This window comes from Equus przewalskii, chromosome X, assembly GCF_037783145.1.
Source record: "Equus przewalskii isolate Varuska chromosome X, EquPr2, whole genome shotgun sequence".
In the NCBI taxonomy this organism is placed as follows: Eukaryota; Metazoa; Chordata; class Mammalia; order Perissodactyla; family Equidae; genus Equus; species Equus przewalskii.
The window spans coordinates 51,634,333-51,653,637 of record NC_091863.1 but is presented as its reverse complement, the minus strand read 5'-3'; the positions used below and the strand labels follow the sequence as shown (position 1 = coordinate 51,653,637).

At 38.3% G+C, this 19,305-nt stretch overlaps 1 protein-coding gene across 1 annotated transcript in view; it reads right to left on the bottom strand.

The window, feature by feature from the left end:
* The window catches only part of AR (androgen receptor), a 162,996-nt gene that overhangs the window by 35,875 nt on the left and 107,816 nt on the right, over window positions 1-19,305 (bottom strand). Inside the window, exon 3 of the mRNA XM_070606311.1 lies at window positions 1,594-1,710. Within this exon, the coding sequence (XP_070462412.1) occupies window positions 1,594-1,710 (117 nt within the window). The remainder of the gene's footprint in view (window positions 1-1,593; window positions 1,711-19,305) is intronic.

Here is a 19,305-nt window from a genome sequence, read left to right as displayed (position 1 = left end):
TGGAAAACCAAGGGATTCTCTACTTAGGAGCCCCCCTCTCTTACATATAATTCACAGAGAGCCTAAATAATTGAGAGTTGACTTTATCAGAACCCTCACCATGGGGTCGCAGCATTCACATGGAGAAAACTTCCTTTTGTCATTCCCTTTGTCACCTTTTCTAGCTTTCCTTCTGCATTCCCCCAATCCAGTCCTGATTCTTCCTCCCTACTTAGACCACAATGGTAGGATTTCTCTGGAGTAAGCCAAGCAAACAAGAACAAGGTTTGGTTTTTCTCAGATATTTGAGTCTCATTTGATGTGGCTGCCTGGAAAACCACTCACAGAGCACCTGCCTGCAATGTCTAGGAGTCTCAGACACTACTTGAGATGCTTCTGTTGAAACTGTCTCAAATTGAGCCTGGGTCAATTCATTTGTAGTACTTTGGTCTGTTTAAAGACTAGTACTGGCCTGTGAGTAAGGCAGGGTACAGTTATCCACATGAAGACTCACACATAGCTGGAAAACAAGTTGGTTTCTGTAAATATGCACATAGGCAGACCAAGGTATCGAGCACCTGACAGAAAGCCAGAGATGGACAAGTCCTCTAAATTAGCCTTGAGTGGGGAAGAGGGGAGGGCAGGATTCTAGGCATTTGGGTTTTCCCAGCAGATAATGAGTAATCAGGTATGAGGCTACAGTTTCAGGCATTTAGAAATAACCTTGCCTTTCTTCAGGTTCCATTTCCAAATGAAAATAGACTAATGAGCTTGCTTTTCTCATGAAAGGTGCATCTTTTTGGATGCAGCAGCAGCAGGAGGACCTTGGCACTGAGCAGACATAAACACGAAGAAATGAGGAATTTGGAGGGGGAAAAATAGAAGTGTCAGCCAAGCCTTTCCGGAATGATGACAGTGCTCATGGTAGATACAGACTAGGGGGCAGTTTGATGGGGGTTCACCCTTGAAACAGCTGTATCTTCCTTCTGTCAAGCTACTGTGCTACTGAAAAAAAAATGCTTTTGGAAATGATCAATAGGTTTGCAAAGAAAAGGAAATGATTAAAAGGTCTGCTCATCCCTGGGAGATGTGGGATAGGAAATTGGCTCTGCTTGGCAACCTAGTCATAGGTTCCAAAGAGAAGCAGCTTCTCATTCCAGGTGGCCAGCACTACAACATAGGCAACAATTAACTGAGGGATATTCCTGGGTGTTCAGCGCCAGCCTGTGTGTGGGTCATCCTGCACCAGTGACTGTTCTGGATTTCTTAATTCTCTCATCCTAGCCACCATTTAACAACATAAGGCCAGTACTATTATGTCCCCTGCGGAACCTTTCACAGTCAAGTCCACATTCACTCACTGTCTGATGGGTCCTGATCTCTGCTTCACACCTCTTGTTCCTGTGCCAAGCCCCAGAGAAGGGTGTGATTTGGTTAAGGATAAAGAGAGTCACCAGCTAGCCGATGGCCATGTTGGATATGAAGGGGTCAGCCTGTATCTAGAGCATGGCTGGCCTCCTTGGAAGCATCAAAGAGGAAAATCTGGTTTAAAGAGAGAATGAGAGAATGTGGGAGGGAGAGGGAGAAGGCGTAAAAGGAAGAAAAGTATCATACCTCCCAGAGTCATCCCTGCTTCATAGCATTTCCGGAGGCGACAAGATGGACAATTTTTCCTTCGGAATTTATCGATGGTGCAATCATTTCTGCTGGCACATAGGTACTTCTGTTTCCCTGGGAGAACAAATATAAAAGTAGACAGCCTTGTTAATGTGTTTCCAGAGTCTCTCTCCTTGAATATTTCTAGGCAGAACGGGCATGAATATATATCCTGCCAGATGACAGAAGTGGACAGAGAATAACCCCAAACAATTTGATCACACAGAATCTAACTACTAAACCAGGCTGGTTTAATTCAATGCTATATTATTTGGTTTTCATAGGAGTCTTTCATGGGGACGAACCATTCAGGCCCTGCTGATACCTCCTTTATTAAATGGACTACTCACTATTTTTTTAAAAAAATAAGATGCTTTACCTTTGCTAAAAGCCAAGAATGCCCATGAGAAAATGATCAGTGGTGGAAATTGTCACTCCTTAGCATGGCATAACAGAGACTTGGGCTCAGGCAATGTTTCCTCTTCCTGAATCCTGCAATCATGAATAGGATACTAGAGCTAATAAGATGCTTATTTTCCATAATACAAATATAGGTGAAACTTCTGGAAAACAGAACTCCATGGGCTTTCTAATTGTTTTTAAATTGCTAGTGATCATACCCCAAGTCTTGCAGGCTATAAAAATCAAACAGAGATTAAGCCCACTCTTTGTGAAGTGAATCACAGGAAGTAAAAGGAAGTCCTCTGAAGCTAGCAGAAGAAAAACAATTGCTGTCATGCACACTTGGAATTTTCACAGATACACACAAACATACGCACATACACGCTCAGACCTAGAGGTCCTCCAGGTCACAGCTACTCAAAGAAAGACATGCAGGTCCACTCAAAAACATATATTTTACTAAATATTTTGCCCCTTTGATCCTAGTACCAGCCTGGCATACAGTAGTTCCTCAATAAACATTTGCTCAATGAACACACAGGTGGAAGAGAGAGATCCACAGGCAGAGTCACCAGAAGAAACAGACAGAGCTACATACCCTGCTGCTCTGGAACATCAGAACTTCTCATGCTCCCAGCCCTGCCTCAGCCTGAGCTCGTGCATCCCTCACTCTACCCCTTTCTCTCTCCAAGTTCCTGGAGTTTTTTCTCTCATTTACTGCTGTGCTACAGTTTATGGGATAGACTCGGGGTTTAGGGAGGCTTCTCTTGGCAGAAGAGGAATGTTTGTGGCAGGGAAAAGAAAAAAATAATTGAAGAGCAGAAAAAAACTATTTTGATAATATTTGATAGCAGGAAAAAAACACACATAAATCTAGCTACATCTTGCCTTTCCTCTCCCTTCACTCAGCCTAAAATGTGTACATCAGGCACAGAAAACACATCTATTATAGTAGGTTATACTATATGTAGGAGATTCACTAGTAACCAGGTCAGCAAAACTTTCCTTTTCCTCCCTCCCTCCTGTCCTCCCTTCTTCCCTTTCTTCCTCCTTCCATCCCTCCCTCCTTCCTTTCCCTTTGTCAAAGGACTCCAAAATGCTGGGCTTGAAACAACTATTAAAAATCATCATAGTACAACCCTTTCATTCCAAGAATGAGTTCTGGGGAGGTGACTTTCCTGAAGAACACTGAATTGGAGGCCCCTGAAGGAAGAAAACTACCATTTAATAGGCATCTACTATGAAACAAACCTGCATTAGGGGGTTTACATGTGCTATTTAAATGAATTGCCTCAGCTGTGCTTTGAGGTAGGTACTATCATCATTTTTAATTAATAGATGAGAAAACTAAGGCCTCTAGGCCAGTACTCTTTCTATCACATCACAGGATTTTATTTGTATAAACAACATATAATTCGCTAATAGCTTTTTTTGTTGTTGCGAACTGAGGACGATAAAATGTGCAAAGAAAGGATAGTGCTATGAGTGCCATTCAGCCTTTGGGTGTCAACTTGTAGAAGGCAAGCCCTGTATCCAATTGCAGTGGGTTCATTTACAGTGCCATGGGTGTTCTAAAACTGGGCCACACCCACAGTATCGGTGCTGCTGCAATCCTCAAGGCTAGTACATCATATTGATTAGTGAAATAATGTCAAGTTAGGAGTACTTGACGTCTTTGAGAAATCTCTTCTTCCACAGGAAAATACTAGCTCCTGAACCCCTGTTTGCCAAGGAATAGTTGCACAGCAAATGGAATAGGGCTCCCAGATGAGTTCTAGATTTCACTTCTGAAAGTGAATCATCCTGTGAATGAGGGAGGTTGCAGAGGAAAAATTATCAAATTGTTTTTTTCAATTTGGAACTCAGATCATTTCCCCAACTCTAGTTCATACCTTGTCCCAGAATGTCTCTTGGCCTAAAACACAGATATCCTCTACAATTTACCCAGGAATAAGTGCAAAGCCCAGTACAACCAATGCCATTGCATATTTATTTAACATTTACCGAGCACCTATCATGGATCAGGCACTGTACTAGGTGTTGAGGCTACAGAGGAAAATCTATGCTGAACAAAAATCTTCAAGTCTCAGATAACAGAAAGAGCACTAGGCTAGAAGTCACAAGATTTGAATCCTTGTTCAGTCTTATCACCAACTCACTACATGACCTTGGACAAGTCCTTTTTCCTCCCTGGGTCTCATTGATAACATAGGTTGAACTAGAAACAGGTTGAACTAGAAAATTTTTAAAATATTTTTCAGCTCTAGGAGCCTTGAAGAATATCTGGATTTCATCCATAATATATTTGCAGAGTATTTCATATAAAGGGCAAAAGTATTACTGGTAAGCAACAAATTAACCAAAATAATCTCTTTTCCCTCTACAGTCTCCTTTTAGGATATTAACCAAACACAACACTGTCTCTTCTATCTGGAGTCATATGGTCTCTTCTCTTTGTTTTCTAAAGCCCTTCAAAAAATCAAGGCACTTAACATAGTGTTAGAGAGGCATTGTTATTGCAAGCCATAAGCAAGATATGCATAAACAACATGCTTATACACGTGTGTATTCACATATGTGTGAATGAACAGATGTGTGTGTACACATACACATAGGGTTTCTGAATTATATTTTTGTGTATATATATATGTATATATGTGATCACATAAAGCATATAACATACTAAACATACAAATACATACATATGACACATGGTTTTTTGGAAGCAGAATAATGACTTTAAAGTTTTAAATGACACTTGATAATGACAGAAGTGGCTGAGGTTTCCAAAGATGCATATGGAAGGAATCTCCTAAAAGTAGGACTGTGACTGATCTGTTTGGATTAGGAATAGAGACAGGGGATAGGGCAAACAATCTTACAAAGTTGCTTCCAATCCACTTCTCCCACCTGAATTATCAACTTCTCCAAATGATGGCAGAGCCAATGTACAATCACTGGGTTACTATTACTTCTTTTCTATTTATTCTACTTCTCTAATATGGCTGAAGTCATCAGGGTTCTTAATAATAACAATGAACTAAAAGAAAATATATAATATACATAATACATATTCATTTATATATTAGATATGTAATGAAATATATAACAACATAAAGTAACGAAAACTAAAACAAGATAAAATATAACAGCAAAAAATAAAAAATTTCTCCCATCTGACTAGCTTACAAAGATTGATAACAATCTTGTACAAAAGCATAACAGGGATTTTTATAGATCCATTATATAGCTGAAGAAAATGATGCTGGGGGCCAGCCTGGTGGCGCGGTGGTTAAGTGCGCATGTTCCACTTCAGTGGCCCAGGGTTCAGGGTTCACCGGTTCGGATCCTGGGTGTAGACATGGCACTGCTTGGCACGCCATGCTGTGGTAGGCGTCCCACATATAAAGTAGAGGAAGATGGACACGGATGTTAGCTCAGGGCCAGTCTTCCTCAGCAAAAAGAGGAGGATTGGAAGCAGTTAGCTCAGGGCTAATCTTCCTCAAAAAAACAAAAAAAGAAAAGAAAATGATGCTCATTAAGATGAAATGGACCTGTCAGGCATTACACCACCGGTTTGCTCCAAATCACAGTCCATAACGTTATGGCTCTCACAGATTGGAAAGAATTTTAAACACTATTTGGTCACAACACACCCACTTCTCCATACAAGACTTGAATCCCCTCTGTAGCATTCCTGCAAAGTGTTTGCCTAACCCTTTCTTGAATTTAAGCCCATTCCATTTCTAGACTCTGCTATAAAGGTTCTTCCTTCTAGGAAACTCAGTATCTCTCTCCTTGTAGCCCATTGGGGCTAATTAGAAATGCATAATCTTTGGGCTATAAAGAATCTTAAAAGCCTTCTAATGAAACGTCCCAATGTGATGCTTGCTCCTCAGTTATGAAAATGGACACAAAGTATTGAAATAACATGCCCAGAGCCACAGGAAGTTGATGGTAGAGCCAGTGCAAAATCCAGCAATTGCATCCAATGAGATATAGTGTGGGTGGATGTAGTCTCAAGACAGAGCTGTAGTCACTGAGGGTGTCAGCCATCTTTGTTCATTGTCTAATAAGTGTATGGCCCTGTGGATGCCTTCTCAGTATTCAGTTGACAGAAGTGTGTAAATGAGATCTGGGCCTGCTCCAAGGTGGTCCTAGAAGGTCCTGTGTTCCCATGCTGTAGCCTAAGGGACTGAATAATTGACACAGAGAACACAAACTCCTATCCATATTCTCCACCTCAGATTCTACAAACATTACACCTAGCTCTTTGACACTGTTGACCTCCAACAATAAAATTATATCAACAACCTATAACCAATCTTGCAAAAAAATGTCACTGTGAAATCTCTGGCAAAATACAAAAATCCTCTCTCATGGTGAATAACGTAAGTCTACACTCTAGAACTGCAAAGAGATTGCACATTTAAATGCTTAATAACTCTCTATTACAACAGCCCAAATCCTTGACCCCTGTGAATGGTCACATGAGATCCTCTGCTTGCCAGCTGGCTCTGAAATCCTTGACTACCTAACGGTGTTCTGCATCTTTCTTCATGGTCCTATCCTTTCATCATAAACTTCAAGTATGATTCAAAGCTCCAGTAGGAATAGAGGTCATGAGACGGCCTTCAGATATTTTCTCCACAGACTCCCCGTTTTTATTGTTTTCTGTCAGCCCCATTGGTGCTGCCATGCAGTATGAGTTGAGGTCAGTGTCTGATTAGGCTTCTTTCAATACGCTCATTCTGAAAAATCCTATTTGGAGCAGAGGAGGCCAAGCAGGGGAGTTACCCATCATTTGTGGCATCACATCATGCAAGTGAGGAGAGGGTCAAGTCATCATCTTCATTATGAACTTACAAATAAGACTGAAGAATGTAGAACTTCTCATATTTTATAAATAGAGTGTTAATGCCGGACAAGTGTGAACAAAGCCAAAAAACTTCATTGAGGTATGTAAGAGAAGACCTGAATTGCATGGAAAGATGTACAGTATTCCTGGATAGGAAGTTGCAATATTGCAAGGATGTCAGTTTTCCTGCAATGAAATCTATAAATTAAAAAAAACCCAAACAAAATCTTGACAAAGTAATTCCAAAGTTTATCTGAAGGAATAAAATGTGTGATAGTGCTAAGACATTTTCAAAAAAGAAGAGTAATGAGACTTTTCCTACAAGATGTTTAACGTATTATAATGCAATAATAATCACAACAGTCTGGTATTGACTCCAGTATAGATCAATCAGTGGAAGAGACCAGAAAAGCCAAAAACAGACTCTGTACAACATAACACATCATTTTAAATCAGTGAAGAAGGGACGACCTATTCACTAAATGGTGTCAGAACAACTGGTTAATCATTTGGAAAAGACAATAAAGTTAAATTACTAGTTGAAATCAAAATAAATTCCAGATGGATTAAAGATGTCAGTTAAAAAATAAAAACAAAGGAAATCATTGAAGTATTGTTAGAAATTATAAGTTATAAGTGAAACTTTTTAAATTTTTGAAGGTAGAAAAGGGCTTTCTAAAGTATGACAATGAAGAAAATGTAAGTGAATATTTTGATAGACTTGACTAGAATACATTTAAACTGTCTTATGCAAAATAAACGTAATAAAATTTAAAGACAACCACAATCTCAGAGAAACATATTGGCATCAAGTATGTTAAACCAGTGGTCAATTTCCTTGATATATAAAGATGAAGAGTACAATAAAAAAATGGGCGACATACGTGAATAGGAAATTAAAAGAAGAAATACAAACGATCAATAGACATGAAAATTGTTCAATTTCAATTTTAATAGAAATTATAGAAATACAAATTAAGATATCATTTTCACAAGTCAGATTGGTGAGGATTAAATAAGCACTGGCAAAGAGGTATTGCTGGTGAGAGTGCAAACTTTTTAAAGAGCAATTTTGTAATATATCTTAAAAATTGTTTAAATACAGATAATCTTTAACCAGTAATTCCCACTTCTTGGAATGTTTTATAAGAAAATAATCAGTTAAGCACAAAAAAGTTCAATGTAGCATTGTTTAAACAGGAAATATTGGAAAAAATTAAATGTCCAACATTAGAGGAATGATTAAATAAATTATTCCATATTCTTGCAAGGGAATGCTGTGTAGTCAGTGTCTTTCTTTTTAAAGTTGGAAGGGTGTTCACAATATACTGTCTTGTTAAAACAACAATAAAAATGAAGCTACCAAACAACATATTTTATTGAATCCCACTTTTAACACATAAGGCATTAAAGCACAGCTATTCAAGTTTTTGTTTTCTTTTGCAATGAACCATTTTTACAAGTGAAATATTACATAGAGGCCCGATTATATATATATATATATATATATATATATATATATATATATAAATAACAGATAAAATTAAACCTAATCTGATTGAAGCAGGCATAGGAAACTTAGAACTCCTCCTGCTAGACCTCTCCTTTTCACCCCTTCTCTGCAACCTTAGCACTTTGGTACACTTTAAAGAAACTCTATAGGACTCCCCAAGGCGTTGTGGAAAAGTTTAGAGACCTACTGATTTAGTCCAACCCTCCTATCTCCCATTTTACACATTAAAAAACTGAGACTCAGGGGGCCGGGCCCATGGCCCAGTGGCGAAGTTTGGCATGCTCTGCCTCAGCCTGCCCGGATTCCGTTCCTGGGTGCAGACCTACACTACTTGTCAGTGGCTATGCTATGGCTGCAACCCACATACAAAATAGAGGAAGACTGGCACAGACGTTAGCTCAAGGTGAATCTTCCCCAGAAAAAAAAAGAAAGAAAGAAAGAAAAAGAAACTGAGACTGAGAGAATGGAAGAAACTTGCTTAAGGTCACACCATGTGTCAATGTCAAAATAGGGACAAGAGTCCAGGTCTTCGTATTCCTAATACAGTAGTTCAGTGCTATTCTCACATGAGATAATATCTGTGAAAATAATATATAAAGCATAAAGCATTACACAGATCTTATCTATTATCATTATTTAAATAATAAACTCCTTGAATGTCAGAAGAGGCAAGGACCTCTGCAGAGATCATCTAGCCCAACACCCTCATTTTACAAATGGGGAAATTGAGATCCAGAAAGCAGGATGGACCTGACCAAGATTAAACAATGAGTCAATGACAGTGATGGGACTAAAACTCAGGTCTCCTGCTCAGTGTTGTCTCTGAACATTTGCTTTATTTCAAAATTATTTCCATATTTATTATCTTGCTGAGCCTTTCTTCAAAATAGGGAGAGTACAGATCATCACCCTCAATTTATAGACGAGGAAGCTTGAGATACAGAGTGCTTACTAATACCAAAGAATATAGCCCAGTTTTAATCCAGGCTGTCATAAGCTTTCTACCTAACCACTATAACTGAGCAAATATTTTATTTGCCTATTTCCTAACTTATCTTCCCTGTATGTTCTACATCAACCCACTGCCTCTTCAAAGTGTCAAGTAGGAGGAACACTTGACCTCCCTGGGGAGAGCAATGGAGAGAGGTGGTAACCTACTGTACTTTGATTGGGTACTAGTCAAGGTGTGTTCAAAGATGTTACCTCATTTAAGTCTTGTCAAAACTTTTCCAGATAGCTACTATTCCAATTTTAGAATTGAGGAAAGTAAGACCCAGAGATGCTGAGTGACACACTGACGGTCACCAGCTAGTAAGTGGCAGAAGCAGGATCAGAAGCCAGGTCTGTATGACCTGTGATGTTGATGCTTGCCCTTGTCCATGTGATATCTCTTCTCAAACGGGCCCTGACACTATGCTTCAAAGACAGAAGCAGTGCAGAATAGTACAAGAGAACAGAGTAGGAAGGTAGACGACCTAGGGACCAGCCATGCTCTCTCACTGAATCACTGTAATCTGGTGTATATCTCTACTTCTTTCTTGGCCTTGGCTCCCCTGATATATAACTAGAAGGGAATGTGGTAGGCACTAAGACAACAATAGCAACCTAAGGAACATGGGTTCAGAAGTCTTCTACTCATATTAGGATGTCTGCTGGGAGTCTCAGAGTCCACCTGAGTGTGACTCAAAGAGGACTGAAGTCAGTCTGCATTCTTATCTATTTTTTCCAAGCTCAACTCTCTTGACTCTAAGGGCTTCCCCTGAAAAGCAAAAACACTACCCTACAGAAAGGAGTAGCTAAGTGCTTCTCCTTTCAGTGACCTACATAGACTGGAAACAAGCCCAGGGCCTGTTTTGGGTCATGTATCCTATGGACATAACTTTTTCTGGGGCTGAGGCAGCCTGGAACCTCTGGCCTAATCACCAAAGGCTCTTTTCTTTGAAAAGCAATCCCAAGCATTGCTGATTCCTAGTAAATTTCTTCTTCCAGGATGCTGCTCTTGGGCCTGTGAAACAGGCTAGGCAACCTAGACAACTCTAGGCACACAGTCTGTGCCCTGCCAAAAGGAAAGTCTTCTGTTAGAAAGTCTTATAAGGAAGCAGAGTCCCTTTGATTCCAAGGATTTGAACATGCCCCCACCTATCCCACTAACCAAGAAACACAGGTGGCAGTTAACCCAGTACCACGGACAGGTCCTCAGCCGGGGCCCACAGCTAATGATCTCGAGGGAGCTTCTTGGGAATGGTTATAAAGCCATGATCATTCTTGTTCCTTTTGACCTTATTTATGGTTAGCTTTAGTGAGAGGGGACAGGAATCAAGCCCAGACTCCTCTTCTTGATTTTCAGTACCTTCCACAATCTGGCTCAAGCTCTATAAAACGGAAATGTAAAGAGCACTGGACTGGCAGTCAGAAGAGCAGTAATCAAATCCCAGTTCCAATTGGTCTCAGGCAAGTCTGAGCCTTGATTCCTCACTAAAAAATAAGGATAAAAATAATGGCATTGTGTATTTCATAGAGTTATACAAAACAAATGATATAGAATGCATGTGAAAATAATCTTTAAAAAGAGAAAATATTAGATATATAACAAGAGTTATGTGTAACATTACTCAGTCCATCTTGTCTTCTGTTTCCCTCTCTCAGCGACCCTCTTCCTACCATGCTGTCGTCTTTATTGGTTCCTGCTCTGGTCACAAACATTCCATCCTCTGCTCCCTGCCTCCAACACACACATGGACATACTTCTCTGCTAAAGCAAACCTGCAGTATTTAGTTCCAGACCACCTTCCCCAGCCACTGTAGTTTATATAGGCCTCCTGCTTCAAGAAGACAGGAGGTAGAAGGAGGCAAGGCTGACAAGTTAGATGGTGGCTAGGTCATGAATAGCCTTGAATGCCATGCTTTAACCATGGCATGGTTATTAACCATGAATAACCATGAATTCCATGGTTTAAACCTTAGCACGATGAAGTATTTGACTCCATCATTGAACTCAACCATAGGAGATGTTTAATAACTATCCTCTGACAGTTAAAGAATAATCTTTGAGTGTATACCTAATATATTCAAGGCACTATTCATGAATGAATTTGGTGTGTTCTTGGAATAGCAAGGTGGCCTGTGTGGCTGGAATATGATAAGGGAGGGGAGATGATAGAAAAAGCTGATTAGATGGCAGAACCAGGTTGTTCAGGTCGGTAATTCACAACTTTGGCTGCAAGTCAGAATCACCAGGGGAACTTTTACAAAATATTGACAGCTACTTTCACTTTCAGTAGTTCTGCTTCAAATGCTTAGGGCTATGGGTGGGCACAGTGATTTTTTAAATTTTCCCTTTTTGCTTCTAATATGCAGCTAGGAGAGAGAACTGCTGATGTTGGACCTTGCAGATGAGTTGACTGCTTATGGACTGCTGACACCGGATTAATAACAGGATGAACGTTTGACATTGGAATAGCATTTGACAGTTCACAAAGCTCTTTGCTGTTTTTGCTCCTCTTGAGACTAGTGAAGTTCAGGCCACTTGGATGATTAGTGTGAGGAACACCAAACAGATGATGGTCTTCAGATGAGATTTGGAAAGATCACCTAGGAGAAGTATAGGCTTCAACCTCACCAAGGAAAACACTATGAGGAATAGCCAACTCACTTCTGCCAGTCTTTTGACATTTGGTCAGACCTAAATTTTATGTTCTCAAGCTGTCTTTCCTTAGGTTCTGTCCAGTGTTGTGCTGGAGATAGCTAGTAGTGACTCATAAAAACCAATTCTGAGCATCTCTTCTCAATTTTATATTCAGTGCTATCATTTTGGTAGCTTGAAACTGGTCCTGATAGGAGTATCTACATCATGGAATCAGCAAACACTAGAAATTATCAGGGCTCTCCGCTGCCCCCTGCCCCCTTCCATACAGAAATTCAGTTTACTGGCACACCACTGGCTCTGCCCTTGTGGTAGCTTTACTTCCTTCTACTTGAGTCTGACTCCCTTGTTCTTTTATCCCTACACTTTCCTCTGAGCACACCTCTGGGGTTTGGTAATATGATTGGAACAACAGCTTGTGTAGACTCAGTTGCATTTTAGAAACATATTGCCATCTTCACATGCTTTACCCAATAGATGTGTTCCTGAACAGTAGTGTATAAATAACATTTCTTCAAACTGAATTCTCATTTAAATGTACAGTGGGGATTGGCTATTTAAACAAACTCTGTGTTGAACAGTTCTGTAAGGTCAAGACAATATCTTGTTTTTAAAGTGAAATTATCCAAATTTTGCTTAATAATAATCTTAAAAGCTTTGTGGAGGATAATTTGGCAAAAGCTTTTAAAATTAAAATATACATATGCTTTGACGCAGCACATGTTTACACATGTGTGACATGACATATATGCAAGAATGTTTACTGCAACATTGTTTATAAAAGCAGAAGGCTTGAAACAACATAGATGCCTATCAAGAGATACAGTCATAGGATGCGGCCATTAAAGAATGAAGCAGTCCTACATATACTGATGTGGAACAATCTCTAAGACATATTGTAAAGCACAAAATAATACAAGATGCAAAACAATACAGAACACTAGTCCTGTGGGGAGAATTGAAATATTTTCTGTATATGTTTATAAATGCATATACTATGAATACAAGGGTACACAAAAGAGTAATAAACAATGGTTGCCTCTGAGAAAGAGAACTGCATTCCTTAAGGATGTGGGGTTGGAATTATTTTTCACTTTAACCTTTTGTGATTTTAAAATTTTGTACCATGTGCATGTATTACCTCCTCTAAACATACATTCAAAGTAGACATAGCTCTGGTATAAACTTCCCTGTGACCTTGAGACAAACCCTTTCCCCTTTCTGGGCTTCAGTCTCCCCATCTACACAAGAAGTGGTTTAGATGCCATTAATACTTCAGAGAGGAAACCAAAAAGGGCTGTTTCCAGCACATCCTAGTTCCCAATTTATAGAGCCACAATTCACAACAGGTGTGTTGCCTGTTCACCATACTGTGTAATTAGGGAAGCTGCTCTTCTAACAGGGTCAGAGAAAGTGTCTCTCTTATTGACAAAAAAGCCTAATCAGTTAATAAATGCCTACTGAAAATGGTCCACAATGGTCCAGGCCTATGCTGAAGTTTGTAGAGGAGAAAGAGAAATCACAGCTCCTGCCTTTTAGGAGCTTGCAATCTAGTGGGAGATAAATACACATGAAGCAACAATAACACAAAAGAGTATGAGAGGTCTGGAATGGGGCAAGAGATGTAGGTCATGGCTTGACTCCAATGGTGCACTGTGAGGCCTTGGACAAGTAATTGCTTTCCTTAGAACCTCAATTTCTTCATAGATAAAATGATGGCGGAGTGTGATGAGAATTCAATAATCTCTCAATAAATTAGTATTTTTCCCAGGGATTAAGAGATCATCAGGCATAGACCGTGAAACTTCTATTACCTGTTATTAGTTATTTGTTAATTGGCAAAGAAGTATGGTATGGTGGCAGGAGCATGGACTTAGGAATCCAAGAGACTGGGTTATGAATTCCAACAGTGTCACTTACTAGTTGTGGCAAACAGCATAACCTTGGGCAGACAGCATAACCTCTCTGAATCTGTTTCCTCCTTTGTAAAATGGGGATCATATCATCCACCTTTGCAGAGCCAAGAAAATTCAAAATAACAAATGTGAAGCATCGGAAAATTTTAGGTACTTAGTAAACAAGAGCTGGTTGATTGGTGTGCATTCTCCTGGAATCGTATGGAACACAGGAAGTGCTGATCAAGGCTGAAGTTACTGCTAAAATCTTTATTGTGCAGCACTCAATGTAACTTAATAAATAAGTTAACGTTATTTATTTGTCAATTGCTCCACAACAAAGTTTTAATCAAATTATTCAAGTTTTCTTCCTATATAGTTCTAAAAAAAAGATTGCCTGAGATCAAATTTGAAAACTGAAATTTAATCTGTAGCTCAGACACACACCTACAAATATGCTCTCCTTCTCAGTGCTGTTCTGATTTGATTTCCTGAAAATTCAAAAGCTACTTATCAAGATGATTATAGTATAGACCTTACCAAAACACTTAAATATTTCTTGACAAGATTAAAGACAGAGAAAAAGTGAAAGAAGCACGAGGAGGAAGGAGTAGAGGAGGAAGAGGAGGAGGGGGAGGGAGAAGCAGAAGAAGAAAAGGAGGAGGAGGGGGAGGGAGAAGGGAAGAGGCAGGTAGGAGAAGAAGAGAAAAAGAGAAGTGAAAAGAAAAGAAAAAGGAATAAAAGATATATAGAAAGAAAAATCCAAGCCTGAGCCCCACTAAGGACCTATTGAGCAGTGTGACAGCTTCAAAAAAAAGCTGGAGAAGCTATTACCACCTCCTTGCAAGTGCTGCTTCACTGGGCTTCATGTTGCCTATCGTGTCACTGCCATCCTTAACGAGAGTGGAAGCATTCCTAATTGGAGCAGGGGAGATGTGAGCCTGCATTCCAATTATTTCATGGCTACTGTCTCCAAGTCTCTCCCAATGACCATTTTGAGTGACTTCCCCTTAGGGAGTCACACTGTGATGGACCCAGAGCAAGAAGAAGCCAAAATTCCCTTCTGACTCTAGGAAATCCCTACAAAGGTGCCAAAAGATTGAGATGGAGCACTCATAGAGGAATCAGTGAAAACTATAGAGAAAGGAACCAGTGTATTATAGTAGGGAAAAAAATGGGTCACTGTAGTTCCACAGATCGTATTCAAAGCCCTGTTCTGCCTCTTACTAGCTGGAACTTGGAGCAAGTCAGTTGACTTCTCTGGACCTCAATTTAGCTTGCTGTAAAATAGACATAATAACTCATGGGTCTTCCAAGACATTTAAATGAAATAACACACGCAAAACAACTAACACAGTATCTGGCCCTCACAGGCATTCATTAAATATTAAAAGAGAAAGAGAAACAGAGACCAATAAATGAATGACCTGGAAAAGTTCATTTAGGTGGAACATTTCATTTACCTGACAATACTGGATAAATAAAGAGTTGGAAATGGGACATAATATTCATTATGTAATTCAATGAAAAATTACTAACATACCTACTAAGTGCCAGAATCTATACTGAACATTGCTTACTATGCCCATAAAACAGACAAAGTATTAAGAGAAATCTGGGTAGAATTAATTAATTTAAATATCTATTAAATAGTTATTCTATGCCAGGCAGTGTTCGAGGTGCTTGGGATACATAATTGAACAATAATCAAAAAGACTTATTTCAACTAATATCCACTTTAATGTGTTTTGGGTGGTGCAGGAGGGAAGGAAACAGACAATAAGCAATAAACCTAATAAATTAGAAAATTAGTATGTTAGAAAGCAACAATTGCTATGGACAGAAAGCATGGTAAAGGGTATGGGGAGTGCTTGGAGAGCGTGATTTTAAGTTGAGTGGTGAAGGCAGGCTTCACTGAGGTGATATTTGGGAAAAAACTTGAAGAAAGTGAGGGAATGAGCCACACAGATATCTCAGGGAAGAGCATTCAAGGCAGAGGGAAGAGTTAATGTAAAGTCCCTGATATGGGAGAATGCCTATCACGTTCAAGGATTGGAAAAGAAGCCAGTGCAGCTAGAGCAGGGGGAAGAGTGGTAGAAGATGAGGTCTGAGAGGTAACAACAGTACAGATCATTTGTGACCTTATAGGTCATTAACTTATGGGTTAAAGACTTGTATTCTGAGTAAGATGGAGAGACACTGGAGGATTTTGAGTAGAGAGGGAACATGGTGTGGTTTACATTTTTATATGAATCACATGCTTTCTGCTTGTCAAATGAAAAACAACATTGGGCTGAGTGACCTTAAGAATAGAAGGATTCTGGAAAGTCAATTTTTCCTGGACACTTTAGATATTCACTTTTTAAACATTTTTTAAATGTTGGGGAGCGTTCACTCAAAACATCTTAGACTGGAGTAATGTCAGAGAAAATGGTAAAGTGAAGAACTCCTAAAATTCTCTCCTCCATAAAAGAGATTAGAAAGCTGACCAAAAAGAGTTAGAATAAACATTTTCAGAACTCTAGAAATTAACCAAATGCTTGTAGCAATCTGGGGAGCATTTATTCGAAGCTTTGTGACATTTAAACTTGACCTATAGCCCATCACTCCCTCCCCAACTCTATGAAAACCAACAGCCTGCAAACCACTATAGGAGGCAGAATGGAGTTGAGACTCCTTCAAAGCTCCTTTCTCAAAGAATTGTCATTATTTGACCTCTCTAGGGGTTTCCTGAAAGACTCCATTCTCAAGTCTGTGTTTATTTAACCTGACTCAGAGCTTGCCCAGTGTGAACAGCTTTTTCCCTGGGGGAGTTTGTAGAAAATAATCAGAGGTAAATGTTGAATATCAAGGCTGGCTGAGTTGGTAACAACTGTGGCAAACAAAGAGCCAACCAAAAAGCTGAAAAAAATTGGGGAAATGAGATGCCCATAGGAGGCTCCAAAACAATCCTAGGCATCTAGAATTAGTTCAAAAAAGTCACTAAACAAACAAAAACAACAACAACAACAAACAGCAGCAACAACAAATCACGAGGTTTGGCAGGTGTAAATTCTACCTTATAAGTAGTTATGTTAAATAATTGGATTAAATACTGCTACTAAAAGACAGAGTTTTGCAGAATGGATTGAAAGAAAATCAAGATATAACTATATGCTGTATACAAGAGACACTTTAGATTCAGAGACAAAAATAGGTTGAAAGTAAAGGGACGGAGAAAGATATTCTATGCAAACAGTAACCAAAGGCGAGCTGGAGTGACTATACTAATATCAGACGCAATAGATATTAAGACAAAAATTGTGACTAGAGACAAAGATGAACCTGTTATAATGGTAACAAGTTGAATCTGCTAGGAAGACATACAATTAAAAACATATGCACTTAATAACAGAGCCCAAAAGAACACTGGCAGAATTGAATATAAAAATAGTTGATTCAACAATAATAGTTGGAGATTTAAATATCCCACTTTCAATAAAGGATAGAACCAGTAAGCAGAAGGTAAGAAAAAGGAAGTCATGAATAACACTATAAACAAATTAGATCTAATAGACATCTATAGAATACTCCACTCCCAAACACCAACATACATATTCTTCTCAAGTGCACATGAAATATCCTCCAGGAAAGAAGATATTTAAGGCCATAAAACAAGTCTCAATAAATTTAAATGGACTGAAGTTATACAAAGAATGTTCTGTGGTCAAAAATAGAATGAAATTAGGATCAATAACAGAAGAGAGGTTGAGAAATTCACAAATATTTGAAAATTAAACAACGCAACATAAATAATCAATGGGTCAAATTTGAAATCACAAGGGAAATAAGAAAATGACTTCAGAAGAACGGAAATGAAAAGGCAATATGCCCAAATTTATGGAAAAATTTATGGGATTCAATGAAAACAATGCTTAGAGGAAAATTTTTGCTGTAAATGCCTACATTGAAAAGGAAAAAATATCTCAAATAAATAGCTTCACCTTCTATCATAAGAGACTATAAAAAGGAGAGCAAACTACAAATAAAGAAGGAAAGAAATAATAAAGATTAGAACAGAAATAAATGAAATGGAGAACAGAAAAAGAAAGAGAAAATGAACAAAATCAAATCTTGTTTCTCTGGAAAATTAACAACTTTACAAAATTTTTAATAGTTTGGCCAAGAAGAAAAAAGAGAGACGATTCCAACTATAAAAACCAGGAATGAAAGAAGAGACAATACTACTGAAGTAAAGACTATTTATTGAATCTTTACTGAAATAAATCTTATTGAAATAAAGATTATAACAGACTACTACAAACAATTGTATGCCAACAAACTAACATAGATGAAATGAAGAAATTACTAGAAAGTTACAAACTACTAAAACTGATGCAAAAATAAATGGAAAATCTGAATAGACCTATGACAACTAAAGGTACTGCATTAGTAATAATAATAATTTCCCACTAAAAAGAAGCCCAGAAACACAAGGATTTACTAGGGAATTGTACCAAATGTTTAAAGAACTAATACCAATTCTTCCCAAACACTTCCATAAAAGAAAAAGATGAGGGAAACTTTCCAATTCACTTTATGAAGGTATTATTACCTTGATAACAAAAGACAAAGACAGTATGAAAAGAAAACTACAGACCACTATCTCATGAATATAGAGGTAAACTGAACAAACCACTAGCAAACAAAATCTAGCAACATGTAAAAAGGATTATACCCTATAACCAAGTGAGATTTATTTCAGGAATGTAAAGTTGGTGCAACAAAGAAACATTAATGTAATAGAACATTTTAACACAATAAAGACTAAATCGCATGGTGATTTGACTAGACACAGAAAAAGCATTTGACAAAATTCAACAACCTTTCATGATAAAAATACTTCAGCAAACCAGGACTAGAAGGAAAATTCCTCAACCTGAAAATGGGTATCTATGAAAAACCTACAGCTAACACCATGTTTAAGAGTGAAAACTTTCCCCCTAAGATCGGAAACAAGACAAGGATGTCTGCTTTCACCACTTCTATTCAACATTTTACTGGATGTTATAGCCAGGGCAATTAGACAAGAAAAAGAAATAAAAGGTGTACAGACTGGAAAGGAAGATGTATAACTATCTCTATTCACAGATGACATTATCTTACAAGAATAAAATTGTAAAAAATTTACCAATAACTATTAGAGCTAATAAATGTATTCAGCAAGGATGCAGTACAATATATCAATATACAAATATTAATCTTATTTCTATAGACTAGCAATGAATAATACAAAATGAAATTTTAAAATTCCATTTACAAAAGTATCAAAATTATAAAATATTTGGGAATAAATTTAATAAAAGAACTCCAAAACCTG